Consider the following 25,035-nt stretch of genomic DNA (forward strand, 5'->3'; position numbering starts at 1 on the left):
AGATAAGTAATGAGTGGGGTTTAACAGTGTAGGGCTCACAGTTTGGCAAGCACCAACCTTTTTTATTTACATGTATGCGTAACTGCTTATAATGCTTTTATAAGGTGTTATTGACCTAATTAGTATCCTTTAATAAACAATCCTGCTGAAAAAATCATAGAAACCATTAAAGGTTTCTGGTAGTTCCTGGTGGTGTCCTATTGTCAGTAATGGTTTTCTCTGTTTTCCTGATGGGCTGATATCACAGTGTAAGGCATTCTAATGGTTTACCAAGTGTTCTGACTCCAGATACATTTGATGGTTTCTGATCTTCTTCTGATCTTCTTCTTCATATGTCTCGCGGGTGTGTGTCTGTGTGTCAGTGTGAACAGATAAACACACTGAATCTGATATTTTTTAATTCCGATCTGAGACGCTTTCCGATAGGTATCCGATATGGGCCAATGTGACTCTGAATAGCCAGATCGGAATTCCTCTGACTTTTACATCAATCCAACTCGACATTCGTCATAATTTTGCGCTGCTGAGACTCCTAAACATTTAGGCCAATATTTCTGTGCAAAAATCAGAAGACTCATCCAAACCCCTCTGTGTTCGTAGAGGTTTCGAAAGAAATGTCCGAACGTGGCCGCAGGAGAACGAGGCTGCAGCGTCAAAGAACAGTTAAAAGACTAAAAACAAAGTTTAAAGAATCCGAGGACGCGAACCAAAGAAGTGACCACACCCTGTTTACGGTGAACTCGAACACATTCTGGGTGATGAGCCCAGCTGTCAGTCAGTGAAGCTTCATGGTGGCTCCTGTGATGCTGGTGAAGATGAAGCTGATCCTCAGGGAGCAACTGGCCCTCATTCATAGCCATGATTGGTTACCTCTGGATGAGCCATGTGAAGCAGCGTGAAGCTTCTTATTACCAGTGTGCTAACGTGATAAATGATTGATGTGGTAACTGAAATCATAGAAATCATAGTACAATTCAAATGTGTGTCTGTGTTTGTGTGCAGAGTCGAATCAGAAGGATGTGGAACGACACGGTTCGCAGACAGACTGAGTCTTCCTTTATGGCTGACCTCAATAACACACCCACCCTCAATAGAGGTAACAGCCCTATTTAACTCTATCTATCTATCTGTCTATCTATCTATCTATCTATCTATGTATCTATCTATCTCTATGTGCATCTTTGTTTCTGTCTGTCTTCCTGTCTGTCTGTCTGCCTCTCCATTAGAGGTATCTGTATTGGTGGGTTTGGGTTGGCGATGTGCATTTTGAGTAGTTTTGATGTCTGACTGATGGGTTAATTGACGAATAATAGGTTAAACACATGGAGCGGAAACTTTGCACAGGAACAATATAGGTTTGTAGGCTTACTTTTTTAGGCGACAGCACTGGTGTTGCACAAAAATGCTGCAGCACACAGAGGATCGTGTTTTAAAATTGGCCACAGGACATCGTTAGGCATTCATGTAGGATGAGTAACAGAGGCTGCCTCTTCAGATGAGCTCATGGGCTCTAACCACTGGATGCTCATGAGGACTCGTCATCCTACAAGTGGACGATATGCCAAAATCGTTAGTTTGTCAGAGAAATAGAATTCCATTGTTTCTGGCCCTAGCTAGCATTACCTAGTTAGCCCAGTTAGCAACAAAGCTACACCAGAGCCAGTCATGCTAGCGGTATATTCTATTACACTTTGCTACAAAGCATCCTTGGCAGCATCGTAGCAATGTGTAATAGAATATGTTTACTCACAAGTATGAGTGAAGCAGCATGTTAAAACATAAAATCAGCAGTTTGTCTGTACAATTTCTATGTCTTTCCTGATAAAAATAAACAAGTAACCAAATAGTGAGTTCAGGATTCAAATACTGGCACCTCTAATGGTTAAATGGTCGAGTACTTGAGTGTCCATGCACATCCGTACTGTGAGTATCAGGCTGATATCAGCAGGATGCCAGATAGTAGTGAATAAAATAATGAATGTGATTCAATTCTGTAACAACTCTATACCGAAACAGTCCTCACTCACACTGTGTGATGTGACGTTGCTAGCTGTGTAGTTCTTCTTAAGGGGAGTATAGTAGGGTTACAGTCATTCAAGTGGTTTTGGTGTGAAACGCTGTTCTAGAGAAACTTACTGAGTCAGAACTGTTCACAGTGGTGGTGACAGGAACCAGACGTCCACCTCTAAAAGCTGGACATTTGTTACATGAAATGGGTATAAATTATGAGACACTGTTTTACGATAGTTTTAAGGTTTTGGCCTAAAACATATTAATGGAAATCCATTCATGGTGTCAAGGTTCTTGCATGCTGTTGTAAGGCAAAATAGTCCTTAAATGAACAAGAAGTATTTTAAAAATCACCTTTAAGTGAAGTGCTTCAATTAAAAAGAGCCCATTTTAAAGCAAAACAAATCAGTATCAGCTGATTCTCAGGGTTTTAATATCAGAAGAAGTGTCATTGTATCATCTCTCTCCTTCCATCTCTCGTTATCCATTGATCAGTGTGTAGGTTCAGTAGGTCATTCAGCTAATCCAGTCATTATGTCTTCTCCAGTTCCTCTCACTTTATCCCAGCATCGCCATCATTCAAAGTTCTGTCTGTGCTACCAGCGATCTCTTCTTTTATGGTGCAATTAACACAGGAAGGCATGTTGGCCTCTTCACCTCCTGTAATGTGTTACAGTCTGTCAGAATGAGGCCGTGTGGATCATAAGCTCTGTAGGTTCTCTGCTTAGAGAGGGAAGCTCTAAGGGGGTCACTGTCCATGGTGCTGAAGCCCTTCCACTTCAGCAGGGTGATGTTGTTGCTATCAAAACATGTGAAGAGTAGAGGAGGATGGCTTCCCTTTTTGAGTCTTGGTTCTCCTTTTAAAGGCACAGTGTGTAAGATTTAGGGGACTCTGTTAGCAGAAATGGAGTATAGTAAACTGAAGGAATGTACTGCTGTGTCGTGCTACAGTGCTGTGCAGTATATCGACTGCTGTCGGAAGAAAACCTCGTACCTCAATTTTTGTCATTTTTCAGTTTTTGGCATTATTTGAAAATACCTGTTGTTCTTTACATTGTTTGTAAATTCTATGATGAATGGACCAAAAGAAACGGCCCAAAATGACCTGGAAAGACGTCTGGTTCCATTGACTTACATTAAAGGTAAAGTATGTTTTTTCCTTCTCCTGTAAAGTTACCATTTTGGAGATACGAGGTTTTCTTCAGACAACAGCGATATGCTATGATATTCAGTATTGTGTGTGTTGTACCATGCATGTGATGTGATTGTACTTAGAACATTTTGTTCTGCCTATTTTTGTCTATCTCTACATGGTCATGTCTGTCACACCTGGCACTTGTCATGTCTTGGCATCAGTCCAGCCTATGTAATTGTGACCGTCCATTGTTTAATGGGCTGGCTAAATGTCTTGATACCTGTGCAGAAGAAATAAACTTCATTTCCCAGACTTAAGGCTGCTCCCAGGTTTGGTGGGTTTGGATTCTTCAATACAGAACCTTGTTTTAATTAATGTACAATCGCCTGTAACTACAAATTGTCGTTAGCTTAGAGGGAGCCCTTCATATCTGCATACAGATATGCTGCCATGTTGTACCATTGTTTTAACAGTAGCCCAGAATGGACAAACCAAACACTGCCTCTAGAGGCACCTTTCACATTTTTATGCCGAAGCAGCAGCTTGAATTTGGTGGCGCTGTAGCTCCGACTGGAAGATAGAGTAGAAAGAAGAAGAATCTGTGGACGCTGCTGGTGCTGCTGACCATTTTGTGTTGTGAGAAGTTTGAGAACCCAGATTTTGACAAATGGAGGATCAGACTTATTATGTAGCACCAGAAAAAGCGAGAGAGGGTGAATCCTCACCATCAAAGAAGAGAAAACATGAAGAAGCAATCGGGAAATCGGGACAGATGACAACAGAAAACCTGACAGCCACCGTAGGTTCTACTACACGCTTGGTAAGGGAGAGGTGAGGGAGGGGGATTCAGTTGGTCACAACCTGCCACCTCACCACTAGATCCCACTAAATCTTACACACTGCACCTTCAAATCTTGGTTCTTCTCAGTAGTTCTTTTTCATGCTCATAGGACATCTTGTTCCTTCGAGTGGTTCTCATTTCTCTTTCTGAGTCTTGGTTCTTCAGAGTGGATCTTCAGGCTCTTAGAGAGTTTCTCCTTTTGAGTCTTGGTTCCTCTAAGTGGTTCTTCCTCATGTTGTTAGGGAGGTTCTCCTTTTGAGTCTTGGTTCCTCTTAGCGGTTCTTCCTCATGTTGTTAGGGAGGTTCTCCTTGTGAGTCTTGGTTCCTCTTAGCGGTTCTTCCTCATGTTGTTAGGGAGGTTCTCCTTTTGAGTCTTGGTTCCTTTCAGTGGTTCTTCCTCATGTTCTTAGAGAGTTGCTCCTGACTCTGTTGCCTTCAGTGATGATTATGAGGGTATTGGACCCAGATTTCTATAAATCTGTTTTGTATCAATGTCTGTTGTAAACAGTCCTGCATAAATATATTTGAATTCATCTGAATCACTGCTGAATGCTAGGAGTCCACAGTGCGGTTCTTTGGGACGTTCTCCCACAACCACATCCTGTCCATCTCTGATTGAGTGGCTGTCTTTGTCTATTCATCTGTCACGTTTCCATCTATCCAGCAATCTGTCTGTATGTCTGCCTGCCCATCTGTCTGTCTACACTGTCTTCTGTCTGTCTACATCATTGTCAGTGTCCATCTGTCCGTCCGCCTGTCGGTTTCACTCTCGTCTCTCCTTTGATCTGCTTCTGTTCTCTATAATGCATCTCTCACTCTGTTAGGCACTCTTACTTTCTTCACTCTCTGCTCTCTTTTTTCCCATCTGTCTCCACTCTTATGTAATGTGTCCAAATTCAAAAGCTCCACTTTGTCCTTATCTGACAAAACAGCTTTCATCATTAACCCCTTCACATCCCAGGTGTACTATATTCTAAGGCTTATCTTGAAGTGATTACATAGCAAAATTACCTAGAATTACATAGTAAACAATGTAAACTAGTTTTTCTTACATTATAGGAATGAAGAATGGAAGCCTCCATTCCTGACAGTGGCTTTTGGCCATTACAAGTTGTTAAATAACCGCTTATTCCAGGCTTATTACATACAACGGCTTATTATACAGTAATTACAGGTACTTCAATGCAAACTGTCTTAGCTACTATTAGATTATAGAAGTGTGTAATAAAACTTTCACAGCAACAAATGACGTCAAGTGAAATGATCTCACATCTAGTCAATATATCTAATATTTCTCATTTTGACATGGTTGTGCACTTATTGTAAGTCTATCTAGCTTATTTCCAGACGTTTCACCCATTTTACATAATTTTTACGTAAAGTATCTCACTATACTGGCAGATCATTTTGCTGGTTTCAAGCTCATTTCTTACAACAAGCAACTTTATCTTCCAATACACTGACATAGGTTTGCTTAAAATTATTTAAAACAAGTAAAAATGTCTAGAAGTAAAGGTAAATAATCTTATAATAAGCTAACAATAAACTGAACAGGAGAAACATTAGATTTATTGACTATATTTATATATTTTACTTGACAAGATACCATTTTTTTGCAGGGTTGGGGCTGTCATTGGGCCTTAGCCATTTTAGGGGCTGATATTGTCCTTAATTGTCTGCAGTGTGTTAGTTTAACATTATTAAAGTTTAACATTATTTTTAACATCAATATTGTTATTACTGATGCACTGAAATGAAATGTATTGGCCAAAACAGATACTGATATTCAAGACACATTGGGCTGAAAATGGAAACTGCTGCCTGCATGAAATAAGCTTATTAAAGTGATTACAGTATGGAGGCTACAGTAGATGCCATGAAGTCCAGTGCCTTTGACATTTAAAGCAGTGCATGCTATTATTTTAGCTGTCGTTTGTGAATTTGTGGGCGCACTCGCAGGGACTTTCCTTCCTGCTTCTGTCATTTTGCTGTGTCCCGCGTATCGAGCCATGTTTCAGCTGCTGTCAGACCTGCAGTGGAGAAGTTTTTGGGTGTTTTATCTCCTCTTGATGTTCCGCATTAACAGAGATGATGAATCTCGTGTCTAATGTTCCTCGTAGAAACCGTATAATGATTCCACTCAGACGATATTTCCACTGTTGATCAGTTTCACTGCCTCTGTGTGGCAGCAGGAGATCAAAAACAACAAACAGCATGTTTAACCCTTGTGTGGTGTTGATGTGTTTGTTACTCAGTGGTCTGGTGGACTGATTATTGTTTATTTAAATCAGCCATAACAATGTAGGTGAAAAAACCAGATGTTTAAAATATCACAAGTGTCCAGCGTAGGGTTCTCCTTTAGCAGCTGTGGCCAGTCAGCAGCCTGTCCATGTTGTCCACCCTCACACACACACACACACACACACACACACACACACACACACACACTAACAGCAGGCCATGTAGGAGAAGAACAGAGTGAAGGACACAGCACCTCCACACTTTTACTCCCCGTTCACCCAACACCACATGTGTAATATAAATGTGTGGGGGGTGAACAGAGTGAAGACACTGAAAATGGGTTATTTTATATGTTCTTCACAGAAAAAAAATGAGCAAAGGACAAGAATCTGAGATTGAAATAATAATAAATTACATCATTTTTTCTTTTGGTAATCATTGAAAATCCCACAGACCTGAACACCACACAAGGGTTAAGCACTGTTTCTCATTTTCATTTCCATTGAAATGATTTGTAACTGAAATGATGAAATGATTTTGACACTGAAATTTTCAGCCTTTTTACTATTTCGTAAACCAAAGGTGCCATTTTTCATCATTTTCAGCCGAAATTTTAGTGCATCCCTGGTTTGGTGGCGGTCTACCATGAGGATGTCGCACGTATATTTGGATGTAATATTTTTATGCAGTGATTTGTATCTGAATATAGGAAAAGAGTTTCAGTATAAACCAAATTTCTGCAAAATTTCCAAAAATAATCTTTTGGCAGTGTGGCCGGCTTTCATTCAACAGTATGAACTATTAGTTCAGTCTACTATAGTAAACTAAGCCAACTTTTTTTCTAGCTAACACTGAGAATTTAGCATCAACTATGTATTTTTCTTCAATCTATTAACAGAACATTTAATTTTTTATAAAAATGTAATTTAATATGTATAAAAATGTATTTGTTTTTTTTGTAAGTTCCTCAGGCGTGATGTCGCAAGCCCCCAACCTCCCCTACATGCATGAACTTGCGGTCCACTGTATTAGGTTCAGCTTGACTCAGTAAGACTTTAAAAGGTGATTGGCTGATATTTTGTTGGGTTTTAATTTCATTTGAATCTCAGGAACTATGGGTAATCACCTGCTGGCCAATCCTGTGCTGCAGACTCGCTCTGGCTCCTCTCCCTATAATACACTTTTGGCAGAAACCTTCAACCCGTCTTCAACAGCAGTCTTCAACTCCACTGGTCAGTGTGTGTGTGTGTGTGTGTCTGTGTGTGTGTGTGTGTGTGTGTGTACATGTATGTGTATGTGTGAGTGTGTGTGCATGTGTGTGTATAAACAGTACTGTGCAGAAGTCTAAGACCCCCATTTGTTTAATAAATTCCCAGTCAAAACAGCCATAAAGTTATTAATTTTTCATTGTCAGAAAAAAGCAGAAAACACATATTTAATAAAAGCAACCTCAATAACTAAATCTACTCTCAGCTGTGTTCAGTCAGTGAGTCACTCTTTCCCTTTATTCCAGCTTCCATTCTTTTCAGGAGACTCACTTTCAGCTCCTCAAAGAACTGACACACCTCCAAAGTTCAGTCTTAGAAGCTGGTTTAGTCCAGCGGTCGGCAAGCCAAATGTTAAGAAGAGCCATTTTGTCCTTTCAACAAAAATCTAACCACTTTGGGAGCCACAACATTTTATCCATCTTGGCTGTAAATATGTCTCAGTATGTGTTAATGTGCTAGTAAAGGCTAAAATATAATATAACCAAAACACAGACTTTCTTTGCTCTGCTTTAAGCTTTAGCTCAGCTGTAGCTGCTTTTCTCGCATCTCCAGCAGGAAACTTTTCCTCAAAAGTAGAACAGTTTCTTATAAAATGTCTCTCAGCGTTTTACTTTTTATGAGGCTGAAGTTGCTTCTCACTTACCAGCTTTTTGTTCTAATTTTACCATTCAACCTTGGATGGTGCCGCAGTTACATTCTAGTGCCTCAGGTACCATTTAAGGTGGAACGGGAAAATCTGAACGAGAAACTGACTTCATCTTCATGAGTTTTTAGTGTTTGACAGTTTCTCGTTGCAGATTGAGTGTATCGGGAAACCAGCTGGAGTGATTATAAACGCATTATAAACGCATCCAAATAAAGTGTTCCCAAACGCATAATTTGGGAACACTTTATTTGGATGGTCCACTGAAAGGTTCTGTTAAATCTAACCCTAACCCTAAGCTCAAGACAAAACCTACACCTACTCCTAAACCTAGTCTTAACCTTAATGTTGTTGATAATCAACTATCACCAGAAAGTTTGTTAATAGGTATCAGTAGATCATCTATAGGAGACCATCCAAATACAGTTTGACCATAAAATTACTTAAAACAAGTAAACAAGGTCTAGAAATAAGTGAAATAATCTCAAATTAAGCTTATAACAATCTCAACAGGAGAAATATTAGATTTCTTGACTATGTTTAAGATAATTTTACTTGACAAGATACATTTTTTGGAGTGTGTTCATCTTAAATCTCTCTCTTTGCCATTTCGTTAGCTACTAGCTAGACGAGATTGTTGTCCGTGTTGTTATGGTGACCAGCAGTCTGCGCTGATCTTCAGGGTTAAAGGGTGAATTAGCAGTTCTACATTAACTCCAGAGTTTAAGACCATTTATTGTTAAACTGTGTTGAACGATCAGCAGAGCTTTATTTTACTGTAAAGGAGGATTATTTTATTTTTACCTACAAATCTAATTCTGCTGTGGAGCCACAACAGGACAGTAGCAGGGCTGCATGTTGTAATCCTAACCACATTCAGTGATGCTGAGGTCTGTGCACAGTACTGTATGTGTGTCTATGCGTGAGTAGATGTGTTATTTTACAGTTGTGCTCTCAGTTCTATCTACACAGCTGGGTGTTTGTTTGTTGTTTGTGTTTTTGGTGTTTCTGTTCTTGCTTTTTTGCTCTATTTCTCACTGTATCTGTCTCTTTTTGCACTCTTTCTATCTTTTCCCTCTCTTTTCCGTCTCTATCTGTGTATATCTCTGTCTCTATTTCTCTTTCTGACCTGCAGGTACCTTCAGAAACTCAAGTACGGAATCTCTGTTATGGCATTTCTTTTATTTTTCCATCTCTATATTCGTTGTATATGTTCATGTCGCCGCTTCGGTGAATAATGACCTAATAACACAACAGCCTCCTCACTCATCTTTCCTTTGTCTGCTGTTGTCGTGCAATATGCATGAAAGGAGTTGCATTAATATTTCATCTCCTTTGTGTTGAACTTTGTGTTGTGTTTATTTGTGTCTATTCAGCTGATCTCATGAACTAACAGCTCCATTGGATTTGGACGTTGATGTTTTTATTGTGCATTTTGAAATGATGCCAATCGATATTTGCATTGGTGCTTTGATGTAATGCCATTGTGATACTTTATTTATTGTCAGGCCAAAAATATGGAAAGAAGCAGTTATTTCTTTATAGCGAAAAAGGTACAGAATTTTCCAACCTTTTTAGTTCAACGTGAGAGCTACAAGACTTGCACTACTAACACTAGAAGCCAATAGTCACCGAAATCTTTTCTGTAAATACATCCACAAAACTGTCCTCAACCCGCTCAAACCACTTCCAAATCTTTATTAAGGCGGCGCAGACTCGTGGACGTGGGTTAGGACACAGTATCTCTTGCTGTGAGCTGTAAAAATGAACAAAACATCACCGGGTAGCTGAACGCTGCTAAATCTGACTGCCCTCTTTCCGCTAAGAAAAACATCAGACTAGATAACACTGGTGATTTCTGTTGTTGGCATTCATAAACATGCATGTTCAATTAAAAAAAATCAAGATTAAACAGTTATATATAAATGAAATAATAAAAAATTGGGAACTTAATCTGTACAGTCTATATGCCGGCATGATGTGCATGAACTCGAAGGGGAGTCAGATTTTGGCACCTGTTGTCTAAAATAAGTGCAGTTTTGTTCATTTTTATACCTCACAGGTCTCTGCAACCTTAATAAAGACCTAAAAGCAGGTTGAGAGAAGTTTCGGGGATGTATGTACAGAAAGAATTGGGTGACTATTGACGTCTAGTGTTTGTTAGCATTAGCTTCATAGCTTCACTTCTAAATTAAAGCAGCAGAATTTGGACACTAAACATGTCTCGGCTGATCAAGTATATCTGGTATAATTGTATAATAGGATGTTTTACCAAACATGTTTTTTTGAAAAATTCAAAAATCTGAACAATTAAGGCAATTTTCCAACAGCCAAAACACAACATATTCAGTAACATTAATTTACCCAAAGTAATTTGTTCCAGAATACATTTTCCAGAAAACATACTTTAATTTGCTTCACGTTCGATCCCGGTGGTCGAGCTGGAGAGCGGGGCTGGTGATGGAGGTGGAGCAACAAGCTATCTTTCAGGAGCAGAGAGCAGAAAGAGAGCTAAAAGAGCGGAGAGGGAACAGAGAGAGAGGGACGAGCAGCAGCAGTGGCGACAGAGTGAAGAGCTGGAAAGCTCGAGTAAGAAAAGGACTGAAAAGTCTCCTTTAAAGCCACTAAAAAATGGCCTGCTTAGCTTTGTTTCAGTTTCAGTTTCATTTGTTTGAGTTTGGTGTGAAAATTAAAGTTAAATGGCTTCTTCTTCTGACATGCAGACTCCCTTGGTGTCTGCGCCCTGGTCCCGGATTTCGGCACCAGTGTAGCACGCCCTGTGCTACCCCAGGCTCCGGAAGGACACTGGAGGCAGGATTGACAGTCGCAGCAGCCAGTTAACATTTAGCCAAACACAAACAAATGAAACGGAAACAGAACCAAAGCTAAGCTGGTCACTTTTCAGTGGCTTTTCAGTTCTATTCTCGCTCTTCACTCTGTCACCACTGCTGCTGTTTGTCCCTCTCCCCTCTGTTTCCTCTCTGCTCTTTTTAAAGGTGCTCCTGAGCCGAGTTGCTCCGCCTCCATCACCACCCCTGCTCTTCAACTTGACCACGTGTTCGAGCGTGAGGCAATTTAAAGTGGTCTTGCTGCAGGGCCGGAGGTGGTACCCAGGAAGCGGGGCTCGGGACTCACATGCCATCCCCCATCCACTCATGTTTTCCTCTCCCCGTTGTCTTTGCGGGGGTTCGTCTGGGCTCGGAGTTCGGGCCCCACCTTCCTGTCGGCTCTTGCGGCCTTCATCAGGCCCAGAAGACGGGCGCATGCCACAATATTATTTGTGATGCACTACTGTTTTGCTGTTGATGTACAGCGACTTCCAGCACACATTTTTCAGAGCGCCACAGCTTATCTGTCAGCTTTGCACAAATAGTATATTAAATTAAAACCATGACAGACCCCAAAAACATAGTAGATTAACTGTGCCTTGAAATTTACACTGAGAAAGGGAATCAGTCTAAAGTCTGTAAGATAAACAGACAAATGCTAATCATTACAGCATTACTAGTTTAGCCACATTGTAACACATTTCAGCTGAATAACAGTGAGTTTGTAAGTAGTTAGGTAGATGATACCAAACCTAATAAACTCACTAAATCATGTTGAAAGTTTGATTCCATTAAATCCAAAGTAGTAGAGTGTAAAATGAGCTTGAGCTTGATGATACGAACTCTCACTGTGACACATTCTATGTGCAATAGCTGTGCTTTGTAACATCTGCAGTGCATGCAGTGGCCTTTACTGTAGCATATTCAATGGGAAAATCTTTGACACTCTGTGTTGGTAACAGTTCTTCACACTCTCTAACATAACACTGAGCTTTGGATAGGGAGGAACCATGTGGATCAACTCACTACCACTTACCACACACAGTATTACCACACACATTCAGAAACAAACCCTACTCTTCCAGCTTCATATACACAAAACTTCAGTTATTTCATCAAAAAAATGACAGGTTTGTTTTTATTCTTACAAAATCGGTGTTTCTTCCAAACTTTTGGCCTGTAGTAAATGCTGCGATGTTGATTAGTTAGCCTTGACTAACCTGCTGCATTTCTCTCTCTGTCCTGTAGAGGGCACTCTGTCCCGTAGCCGTGAGTCGTGCGGATTGGAGGGAGTTCGTCTAAACGGAAACTACAACAACAGCTACTCTGTCCACGGCGGGAGCTCCGACCTGCTGGGAGGCGTTCCTGTGGGTGCCGGGGGTGTTTCCGGAGATGTTAGCCCCGCCCTCTTGACCCCCAGAGGGGCAGAGCCGCCAGGCAGCGGATTGAGGAGGAACCTTTCGGATGCAGCAGCGCTGGAGAAGATGATCATCTCCGAGCTGGTCCAGAGCAACCTGCGCCCGGCCACTGACCGCTACGGAACGACCGCCGAATCAGCAACAGAGCGACAGGACTATGTTTCCTCAGCGATGGGACACAGGTTATTCTGAATTTTATTATTATAAAAATTATTAAAAAAAGTAAAAATAACTACTTTAATTAATTGACCCTCAACATGGAATTGATTAACGTTTGCAATCATGAGTTTGAATTTTGCGAACGGTGAGTTTATTTAATATGCAGTTACATTGAGTTTTTGAGGTTTTTATAGTGGAATCATAATCGACTATTGAAAGGTGTTTTGATTATTGGTTGTATTATTATTATTATTATTATTTGATTTGTTTTCCCCTCTGTTTCATTAATTAAACCGACTACAGCCTCAGTAATTGTCTGCTTTTCAAATATGAGTATTGTTGTTGATGTTTTATCGTCACCGTTCAAAAAAAGAAGTGTATCTTAAATATTTTTAATTTTTATTTTCTTATTTGAGAACAGAAGTTGTCATTTACATTATGTGAAAATTTCATGAGGAATGGACCAATAAAATGTCCCAAAATTGCGTGAAATTAAAATTAAGTTAATGTAAAGACATTTTAAGTTTCTCTAAAGTTGCCGTTATGAAGGTCCTTGTTTGTTTCGAGACGGTGATGATATTCATTAAAATAACATGACATGTTTATTGCGATTTAATCATTTTTCAATCAGCCATGATACTAAAACTTCATCATCATCCCACCTCTAGTCACAGGGAACCGCCTCAACGCCCACTGCCCCGCCCGCCGCCGCCTCCGCCGCAGGACGAGGACGAGCCGCTCTACAAGGCTTTGGAGAAGCCCCGCCTACCTGATAAGCCACGCCTTCCTGAAAAACCCCGCCTTCCTGAGAAGCCACGCCTCCTGGAACACGCTCAGTCCGTGTTCTACCAGAGTGAGGAGGACTCCGAAAGCTTCTCGGCTGAAATTACAGACAGTGTGGGTGGAGCCGGGCCTGACTCCGCCTCCCTGTACGCGAGGGACAGGGACTCGTCCTATCCCGACAGCAGCCCAGAGGGTTTGGGGACAGAGCCTCGGTCGGCCCTGCCCCCAGACGAGCTTTACTTCAGCACGGGACGCCATGCCCACGTCTCTGCCTTCTACCAGCCCCCGCCGCGACGGACCAATGAGGAGGCTCGGCTGGGGCTGGAGCCCGCCCACGGAGAGGGTGATGGACAGATGCAGCTGGTGACGAGTCTGTGACTAGGGCGCTGGTGACCAGGACACGGAGATCTGGGGGAGGAAGAGGAGGTGTGATGTCGCCATCATCATCATCAACATCATCATCATCAACATCAACTACTGTACTGCTGTACAGATGGAAAGTTTTATGAAAGATCGTTATTATCTGGTGGTTTTGGTGAGCCTTCACCTTAAATTACATACTTACAAACTCATATCTGACTTAAAAGTCTCCAAAACTTGATGTACGCCACAGTTCAACTCAATCTGAGTCTTTTAATATGATTAAAAATACACAAAAGTGACTGCAGGGGCTATTTTAATGGAATACAGACAATAAAAACAATACATCCTGTTTTCTTTCTATTCAAAAATAGTCCAAGCATTTAGTTTTAGTCAAAAAGCATCATGCATACTTTATTAAATATTAGAGTCAATTACAATCTATTCTATTCAAATATTCTACACAAGATTGGTGCAGTTACATTATATTTCACGACCCTAAAATGCTCAAAAAGCTTAAAATTGTACCTTATCTGCAACTATATTGAGTGTGTTTACATGCACTCAATAATCTGATCATAATCGGATTTCTGCAGTTATCTGATTATTTGATTGGTCATGTAAACAGCACACTCCGATTTCTTAGATCGGTGTAAGGTCTAGAAAATCGATTAAGAAATATGATAAGGAGTGCTGGATTTTAGCTCAGTAATCAGATTTCTCAGTGCTGTGAACTCTTACTCTGATTTCTTTCGGATTTCTCAGTCTGAGCATGTGTGAAAACAGACGGCGGTACCGGAAATAAGCGAGCAGCGTCGCCACGAGAGGCAGCGAAACACTTTTGGAGCAGCGCTGAAACCAAATACATTATTAACGAGAGTAAGGATTTAAATATTCTTCATCTTCTAGATGATGTCTGTTCATATTTTAGTGTAAAATGTGGTGTTGTAAAAAAAAAGAGCTGCGGTATGAAGTTGGAGTTTTACGTTATGTTTATGTCACGTCGTCTTCTGTGAGTTTATTGGCTGGTTGTAAAGCAGAAATCTGATTACTGTCTAACTCATATAGACCCAGAGTTTCCCATTATCTGATTACTCAAGTGCATGTAGATCGGAGTACTGACTAAATCTGATTTTCTGCAGTTAATGGATTTAAACACACTCACTGAGTTACACAGGAGATTTTTGGAGTTAGTTTTGGCATCAAACCTGTCTGAATATATCACAGTGAGGAGGTATCTGATCTAGTCATGGGATCGAACCTGGAGTATCAATTCTGTGTATTCCAAAATGTATAGATTATTGATTATGTCGTTTATTGACTCACTGCAATGACTCAGGCAATGACTAAACCTATTCATCAGTATGATTCTGCAGAACAGCCAAGGAATGTTTTTCTCCAAACAAGCTCGAACACTTTGCAAATGAACTAGGCTAAACATTTGTAAAACTGTGGCAGTGTCATATGAGCTGTATGATTTGTAAACATTTCGTAATCCCAGATTAGAGATGATAGTTCCATGAGACTGGGTGGAAATCTGACTACATTACAATGGAGAAACACATAAAGTACATCTCAAATGTAGCTAATATAGCTATTATTTCCTATTACAAGATTATTGTAAGATTATTATAATATTATTGCTAGTCATTTTTACTTATTTTACTTTATCAGGTGAAACGATTCTGCTATGATAGCAGACATTTGTGAATTTCACTTCAAATTGTTATTTTAAATAAGTTTAAATGTCTGCAAATAAGTTATAACATGTATTTTCTCTTCATAGCAATCGTATAATAATCACATAATATACATAATAAAAGAAATACTAAATATCGCTGTTGTCAGAACAAAACCTCGTATCTCCAAAATGGTAACTTTACAGGAGAAGGAAAAAACATACTTTACTTTTAATGCAATTCAGTGCAACCAGAATTTTTTCCAGGCTATTTTGGGTCATTTCTTTTGGTCAATTTCTCATGAAATTTGCACATAATGTAAAGACCAATAGGCATTTTCAAATTATGTCAAAAACTGAAAAACGATACAAAATGGAGATACAAGGTTTTGTTCCAACAGCAGTGATTTATTGGGTACACTGAAGATGTTTACGCTTGCTAAGCTGCTGCGACGTCTGATAAACAAGTAATTATTTCCATGTATTAGTGAACTGATGGTGCTGAGTGCACCCTTAAAAAAGCACATCCACCCCTGACCTGATGAGGAAGATGATGATGATGATGATGATGATGATGATGATGATGAAAGAATACAATGAAGAAGAAGAACAAGATGATGGCTTCCTCCTCCGTGTCTCTGTCTCTTGGTCACCCCCAACACCCACCCTGCCCATCTCACTGCCATTCATAAACTCCTTCTCTATGTCTCTCTCTCTCTCTCTCTCTCTCTCCCTCTCTCTCTCTCTCATCATAGCTCTTTATATACTGTATATTAGTCTGTCTGACTGCCTGTATTCTCTGTATATTCTACATTTCACTGTCCTCCTGTCATCCTATGTCTCTTTCTCACTCTTTCTCTCTCTTTCCGTCTCATTCTCAGAGACCGTCCTTGTGTATACGGATCATTTTGGAAGCTGTTTTGGTCTCCTGTGTTTTAAAACTTAAAACAGAGCATTTAAAAAGCTCAGTTTTCATATTTTTAAATGTATACTTTCCAAAAAAACCACATCACGGCCAGCTTGTATGTGCTCAGTGCTCTTTGACTGTGTTCAGCTTTAGGACTCTTTAGATTATCTGAGATGTTCGTCTGATTTAGCTTTACATCAGCACTACGTTGTCAGTCTGACATATTCGTATCTCTAACTTTTGTTCTTCTTTTTAATATTAACACACCCTGATTTTGCCGTTCTTCATTTTGTTAAAAACATAATAATACTTATTTAATTAATACATACATACATCATCTAAACCGCTTATCCTTCTGGGTCGCGGTGGGGTGCTGGAGCCTATCCCAGCTGTCATTGGGCGGAAGGCAGTACTTAATTAATACTTACTTCGTATTTCTTTTTATAATTGTGGACACAATATCATATATTATATCTTTATAATTTGCACAACATCACATCCTCTCTGCGACTTTGATCTCTGTGTTCTGCACCATAGACCTCTGAAGACATGCCCATCTTAGGAAACCCAGGTCTAAGGCCTTATTCAAACATACTGCTTCTGTGTAAAGTGGCCTTTCCTACATACAGCATTTGTGAGTGGTCACCTCAGTCACTCTGCTCAATACAAATCTAATTTATGAAAGTACACGGTAGATGAGTTTTGTGGATTTTTCCCCAATTTAGTCATTAGGACTCCCCCCGCAGTCACCCAATACCACCAGTGCTGGAGGGTGAAGAGCGAGGACAATTGTGCTCTCTTGGACTCCCGGCCATGGACAGCTGTAGCATCACCAGGGATCGAACTCACGATCTCCTGATGATAGGGCCAACGCTTAGACCGTTGCACCACTCGGAAGCCCTGGACAGCATTCTGACTCATGATTAGTCAAAAGTTTCAAGCTGGATAGACCAACTGCGAATCTGTTTGCAGCACAGAATGTTTACCTAGTATTTCATTATTAATTCAAATTCAATTTCTAAAGTTTGTGTATGGTTTTCTGTTTAATTTTCATTGATTTTCATGGCTTATTTTAGTGTGTTTTGCTGCATGATGCGTGCAGAAAAAGTTGGCGCCAGGGTCTATTCTCAAAACACACTTCAGTGCGGCGTCTGGGACGCTCTGCCGTGCAGCCTGTGTGAAAGCATTGACCTGTTAACATGGGCGCCGAAATGAAAAGCAAGACTTTTCACGCCACACAGAAGCAGTATGTGAGAATCAGGCCTAAAGCTGGTTTCCTCTATGGGGAAAATGAAAGGCATTTTCTAAAATTGCTGCTATTGCATCCTGGGGTGAACAGACACGTTCCAAAGCTGATGCATTTTGCTGTACATACATTTTTGGCTGAACTGATCCTCTGAATTGTGCCACAATTGAAGAGTTAAAATATAAATAATAGGTCTCACTTTATTTGAATAGTCCACTATAGATTATCTACAGATGTTCAAATTGTTAACAAACTATCTATTGTCACTCAGTTGATTCTAATCAGTGGTGGGGTTGGGGTTAGGATTTGGACCAGGGTTTGGGGTTGAGGTTAAGGTTAGGGTTGGGATTAGAGCCGGTTTAGAGTTAAAGACAATTATGGTCAGTTTAGTAGATATTAAGTTGAATGTAACTTTAGTGTTATCATAACACTAACACTAAAGCTAACACTGTAAACTGATTGGCACCACACAAACCTTTGTCAAAAGTTCCTCTGGCAGATTTAGGCCGCAGGTTGAGTAGCTGGTGTTGGTATATAACAGTGTTGAAGCTTAATAATAGACTCATTTTCAGTTGGCGTCACTTCAGTATGCAGGAACGTTATTTTGCTTGTAGAACATTTGCAGCATTATTTGTATTTTGGCTGCTAAACAACCTCATAATCTCGGGGTTAAATATACACAGGACAAAATGTATTAGCTTTGTTTTTTCTACCACAGGATGACATAACAGGAGTTTTTTGAAAATGCTATTCATATTTTCTTATAGAGAACAAGTTCTTAGAGGGTGTCATTCACCAACCGTTCTTCAGAAGAGCACAGTTTTCATGAAGACTGACATTCACCAGTGTTTTCTTATGTGGGATTTGTTCTTAGGGAAGAACAGAATCTACACACACTCAAGAGCACAAAGGTGCGAACAGTTCTGCGCTTTCAGAACCCGTCATGAATCTGACATAGACTTTTTCTTAGGACCTTTCTCAAGAACACACTTAAGAACAAACTTTGGAAGATATTAGTGAACAGACACAAACGTCAAACCTTCAGCCCTTCAGACATCCATAGACATACTTATAATGTTCCTGTCAAGGCATTTGGCATCAAATTTTAACACTGTAATATCACCAACTATTGGGTTTGCAAGTTTATGTGAGCATTATCATATTGTTTTTGTGTCCTTGTGGGGACAGAAAGACTTTTGGAAATGCTGTTAGTGTGTATAAAAACATAAGTTTCCAGAAATATCCATATACCTGTGAACAAGGCCTCATTTTCCCATGCTCTACTTCTCTACCTCCGTCTCTGTCTTTCCTTTTGACCCTCCATCTTTCTCTCTGTCTTTCTGTCTTTCTTTCTTGGGGTGGAGTGGTGGATTTGTGTCACAATTTTTTTGTTTTGTCAGATTATTCGTTTCCCGCCTTTAACCCTTTCTCAGAAGAATGTGATAACACCTTTACCAGAGACACCAGTAAAAAAAAAAAAGACTTGCAACATTGCCAAAAATCCTTTTAAAGGAAACACAAACACACACTTCTCTGTTCGTCTTGCTTTCAGTGTTTCGCTCACTGAAACACCTTCCCGAGAGGTCGGGGGTCAAATGACCAGTTAGAATGTGACTATGTGGTCTGCTCTGGTCATAACAAACAAACACAGGAACTTTGTGTGTTTGGACTTTTAGTGCTTGGACCCCTGTGGATCGCTAAAAACCTGGGCCTCGACCAGTTGGCTCCCTTGATTCGGAGGCTCCGCCTCCTTTTCTGGACCCAGTGTAGGTTGGAGGACGGATGCTGATGTTGCCATGGTGATTCGGAGGCTGTTCATGGTGTATCTCCTGTAAATAGAAGTCAGAGAACAAGCGTTTGAGGATGTGCTTCTTGTATCTCTACAAAAAAAAAGTCATGAACAAAAAGAAAACAAGCAAAAAAAAAAAACATAAAAGGATGTGTAGAAGACCTGGATGATACTGTCTCTTCTCTTCCTCTCTCTCTCTCTCTTTCTCTCTCTCCCTCTGTCACTCTCTTTTGTCTCTTATCTTTCTGATTTTCTCTCTTTCCTCTCTTTCTTTTCTGCTCTTACTCTCCGAGCGGGTGACAGAAGGATAGGGCTTTGTAAAAGAGAAAGACGAGAAATGTTTTGTATAAAAAATAAAACGAAACAAATGTGAGGCTGCTGGTTTCGAGTGTCACTTTTACACTGAGGTCCAACATTTCTCATCTGACATTTTTCATTTAAATGTATATTTTGTGTATTTTAACGAATTCTGCTTTTCTAAAATGCGATGATTTCTGAAAATCTTTCATCAGGATAGTTAAGATATTCTTGCCATTAGTCATCTTGATGCAAGACATAATACACAATAAGCAATAAAACACATAAACATTGTTCTTCATTAAATATATTTCAGCAAATGAACAAATGAAAAAAAAAATGAACAAATGAAAAAAAAAACATTTTACTAGATTTAAACATACATACATACATCATCTAAACCGCTTATCCTTCTGGGTCGCGGTGGGGTGCTGGAGCCTATCCCAGCTGTCATTGAGCAGAAGGCAGGATACACCCTGGACAGGTTGCCAGTCCATCGCAGGGCAGACAGACATACCTATACAATCACACACACATTCATACCTAGGGGCAACTCAGCATTTCCAATTGGCCTGACTGCATGTCTTGTGATTGGTTTGGAGCTAGGCTAGGAGCTAGGCTATGACTAGTTTGAAAAACAACAAAGCTGTAATTTCAAGAAACCCAAGTTTCAGGCTGTGACTAGCTAAGAAATCCACATCCAGGCTGTGACTGTTTCAAAACCCAATCTCTGCACTGTGATCTGTTCAAAACCCCAAAAGCCAGGCTGTGATTTGTTCAAAAACCTAGAAGGGAGATTTGAATTAGTTTGAAAATCCAACAGCCAGTCCATGATTCGTTTTAAAACCCAAATGCCAAGCTGTAATTTGTTCAAAAACCCTGAAGATGGGCTTGAATTGGTTCAAAAACCAACTGCCAGGTTGTGATTGGTTGTAAAACCCAAAAGCCAGGCTGTGATTTGTTCAAAAACCCTGAAGACGGGCTTAAGTTGGTTGTAAAATCCTACAGCCAGTCTGTTGGATTTTCCAACAGCCAACCGATCATCGCCTGGCTGTTGGATTCACAGCCTAGCCATTGGCCTTTTTTACCACTCACAGCCTGGCTGTTAGGTTTTTGAACCAATCACAGCCAAATGCCAGGCTGTGATTCATTCAAAAACCCTGAAGACAGGCTGGAATTGGTTCAAAAACCAACTGCCAGTAGCTAGGCTGTGATTGGTTTGGAGCTAGGCTAGGAGCTAGGCTATGACTAGTTTGAAAAACAGCAAAGCTGCAATTTGTTCAAGAAACCCACCTTTCAGGCTGTGACTAATTACAAAACCTATGTCTAGGCTGTGATTTGTTCAAAAACCCAATAGCCAGGCTGTGACTGTTTCAAAACCCAATCTTTGCACTGTGATCTGTTCAAAACCCCAAAAGCCAGGCTGTGATTTGTTCAAAAACCCTCAAGACAGGCTTGAATTAGTTCAAAAACCAACTGTCAGGCTGTGATTGGTTGTAAAACCCCAAAGCCATGCTGTGATTGGTTTTAAAACCCCCAAACCAGGCTGTGATTTGTTGAAAAACCTTCAAGACAGGCTTGAATTGGTTCGAAAATCCAACAGCCAGTCTGTGATTGGTTTTAAAACCCAACTGCCAGATTGTGATTGGTTTTAAAACACAAAAGCCAGGCTGTGATTGGTTTTAAAACCCAAAAGCCAGGCTGTGATTGGTCTTAAAACCCAAATGCCAGGCTGTGATTTGTTCAAAAACCCTCAAGATGGGCTTGATTGGTTCAAAAATCCAACAGCCAGTCTGTGATTGGTTTTAAACCCCAAAAGCCAGGCTGTGATTGGTTTTAAAACCCAAAAGCCAGGCTGTGAGTTGTTATAAAACCCAAAAGCCAGGCTGTGATTTGTTCAGAAACTCTGAAGATGGGATTAAATTGGTTCAAAAACCAACTGCCAAGTTGTGATTGGTTTGAGAACCCACAATGCAGGTTGTGATTGGTTTAGAAATCTACCATCCAGGCTGTGATTGGTTTAGAGACACTAGGCTGTAAACTGTTTCAGAACCTTCAGGATATGATCTGAGGATCACTATCTTGTCTTTGAATTGTTCAGAAACTTCATGAAAAGTTCTGAAGGGTAACAGATTCTGGGTTCTTTGTGTACTGTTTCTGAAAAGCCGGCAGAGAGCTGACAGAGAGTTCTCTGGCTCCTAACAGACGGCGTGTGGGTTTGACCACAGGTTAACCCAGTCTGGCAAAGGGACAGGTTCTGGCCAGGATACGGAACAGCCGGGAAGATGGAGAACTCAACAAGTGTGAGGCAGAGAGAGGAAAGTGGGCAGTTGAGCGTTAGATGAAGAGATGAGACACACGGTGAGTCTGAATTGTCTGAAGGGTGACGAACACACCTGCCCTTCTATCTGTAGCGAAAGCTCTCTGAAATCCAGGCAGCGCGTCCTCTGGATGGCGTCTGTGGACAGAAATCTGGTTCAAACCGGTCTGAACCGCCAGCAAGACCAGCAGGAAGGGTCTGCATCAGCAGCCACGGTACACAGTCACACCTCACCAGCACGAAACACGTCTGTGAGCACCACTGAGAGGTGATGGTACTGTTACGTTTTACAAGACCAAACCTGTGAAAAGGAGTGAGAGAGGATTGTTTCTGTATGACAGGGTTAGCTCTCTCTCTCTCTCTCTATCTCTATCTACTATCTTTCTCTCTCGTTCTCTCTCTCTACATTTCTTTCTTTCCTTTCTTTCTCTTTCTCTGTCTTCCTCTCTCTCTATTTCTTTCTCTTTTTTCTCTTTCTACCCCTCTCTCTACCATTTTGTACTATCTTTCTCTCTCTCTCTTGTTATTTCTGTCTTTTTCTCTTCCCCCTCTGTACATCTTCTTTTTCTTCCTGTCTCTCTCTCTACTTCTTTCTTTTTTCCCTTTCTCTCTCTCCCTTCATCTCTTTCTTTCTCTTCTTTCTCTTCCCCCCTTCCTCTCTACATCTTTCTCTTCTTTATCTTTCTCTCTCTACTCTCTCTTTCCCATTCTGTATTATCTTTCTCTCTCTCTTCATCGTTCTTTCTCTTCTTTCTCTTCCTCTCTCTACATCTCTTTCTTTTTCTTCTTTGTCTCTCTCTCTCTCTTTATTCTTTCTCTCGCTCATTCCATTCTTTCTCTTCCCCTCTCTTTACATCTTTCTTCTTCTTCTTTTTCTGTGCTATCTTTCTCTCTCTCTTCGTCTTTCTTTCTCTTCTTTCTCTTCCTCTCTCTCTCTGACTACATCTCTTTCTTTCTTTTCTTTCCCTTTCTCTCTACATCTGTTTCTTTCTGCTCTCTCCCCCCCCCCTTTCTTTTTACAGGGTTAGTTCCATTCACAGTGTTTATTTGTAATTGTGTGTGTGTGTGTGTATTCACTGTTAAATAGAGCGTACTGAACACTGTAAAGGAGGGATGGCCTGAAAAAAGAAAGACTTCTGGCAAAGTGAAAAAGACACACACATACACACACACACACACACACACACACACACACACACACACATACACACACACACACACACACACACACACACACACACACACACACACATACACATACACACACACACACACACACACACACACACACAAATAAACAGAAATACCGACTCTCTCTCTCTCACACACACAAATAAACTGTACTAATTAATGTTCTACATAGTTCATTTATTTAACAGGAATTTTCTGATGTTTGTTTATTTGCTGTTTGTTAGTGATGCCTTTAGAAGGTGTTTATTTATCACAATTATTTATATGGTAAACAGTGCTCAGCTAAAAGCTGTGGATGGTGAAAGGCCCTCATCTCAGGAGAAAGGTTTCATTTATACAATGTTTCTTCACTGACAGCAGCTTAAATGAGTTACAGCATTGAGTTTGTAGTACAGAATTAGCAAATACACCAAATGAGGTTAACTAGCATCCATGCTAATGGCAGGAGGACATCAGGGTCATTCTGTCGACTGTATGTTTCATGGATTTTTCAAAAGATAATTTACTTTCAAAATTATCTCGTCAATCAACTTCACAGTATCATTGAACATACATGAAAAAGAGGCAGGACTTAATTTCCTTCCTCTCAAGACATCTAATGCAAATTCATGTAGAACATGTGACTTGTGGAAAATGATGAAATAGTTTTGATAACCACTGATGGACGACCCATGAAAAAAGATGTTTCAAGCTTGAAATGCTAATTTCACACACATTCAAGCAAAAATAGAGGCATATAAATATGTAATAAGAAAATATGTAAAAATAATAAGATCTTGTATATAAGTAAGCATTGTTAATAAATAATTAATAATAATATGAATTATTATGAAGTGTTTTATAGGAAAGACTGTTTTCTGTGTGCTCTAGCCTGCTTTTATTAATGTTTAAGGTATTTATCTAAAGCATGCAAATAGGCTGTTTTAATGCCTCTTACCTTTAATTTACATACATATTTGAAAATGTTATATGTTTTTGTTACTGTGTCTGTAAGAATTTACACAGCAGTCGATGGATCTCCAAACATCCAGAGGATGAGGACCCATAGCTCCAGTTCTCTGGGGGATAGACGGTCATTAATTAAGGTAGTGATATTTTTTCAGTAAATTTATTAAATGTTTAAATAGAAAAAATATTAAAATAACATCACAATTTTTTTATTATTATAAAGCAAGATGTGAATAAGCATTTATTTTACACTAAAAAGATGAAACCTGTGATGTATAATAAACACCAAATCTAATAAAGAGAAAAAAACACTGTAAAAAAAACAACAGCTTTTCATGGCTTAGTCATGTGCAAACACACTGTAAATTCTACCAGTACAATACATTAAAGCTTGCTGTAATTAGGTTTAATCAATGATTAATTAATACACATAAACTGTAAATGTTTCCTCTTTTTTTCTTCTTGTGGGGTCAACATTAGGAGGAGAATAAGCCCTCTTTGCAAAATGTGAAGCTGATTGGTTGGTGTTGGGGTTTAGGCTCTGGTAGACCGAATCTCATTGGTTAGTATTTGAGTGAAGGCTTTATCAGACTAAACTGATTAGTGTGTGTTGGAGATTAGCCTGTAGTAGGCTGAATCTGATTGGTTGTTCTTGGGGTTTAGACTCTGTTTGACTGAATTTGATTCATTGGTTTTAGAGTTTAGGCCCTGATAGGCTGAATGTGATTGATTGATGTTGGGGTTTAGACTCTGGTACCAGAAAACATATTTTTTATTCTTTATCCTTTTTTAACCACTGACTATTTTGCTCCACAAAGCCCTGCATTGAACTGATGTCTGGTTCCACAACTGATCTTAAGTTTGTAAGTTAATAATAATAATAAAAATAAATAATAATAATAAAATTTTTATTTATATAGCACGTTTCATGCCAGTGGCAGCTCAAAGTGCTTTACAGACAGGTGATAAAACA

At 39.9% G+C, this 25,035-nt stretch overlaps 1 protein-coding gene across 1 annotated transcript in view; it reads left to right on the top strand.

Moving 5' to 3' along the window:
* LOC118798141 (adhesion G protein-coupled receptor L1-like) overlaps positions 1–14,180 on the top strand; it is a 99,099-nt gene extending 84,919 nt beyond the window's left edge. Inside the window, exons 23-27 of the mRNA XM_036557493.1 lie at positions 1,003–1,096; positions 7,337–7,459; positions 9,274–9,291; positions 12,215–12,566; positions 13,212–14,180. Coding sequence (XP_036413386.1) covers positions 1,003–1,096; positions 7,337–7,459; positions 9,274–9,291; positions 12,215–12,566; positions 13,212–13,704 — 1,080 coding nt within the window. The 3' untranslated portion in view covers positions 13,705–14,180. The remainder of the gene's footprint in view (positions 1–1,002; positions 1,097–7,336; positions 7,460–9,273; positions 9,292–12,214; positions 12,567–13,211) is intronic.
* Positions 14,181–25,035: the final 10,855 nt, after the last annotated feature.

The sequence above is a fragment of the Colossoma macropomum genome, unplaced genomic scaffold, assembly GCF_904425465.1.
Source record: "Colossoma macropomum unplaced genomic scaffold, Colossoma_macropomum, whole genome shotgun sequence".
Lineage (NCBI taxonomy): Eukaryota > Metazoa > Chordata > Actinopteri > Characiformes > Serrasalmidae > Colossoma > Colossoma macropomum.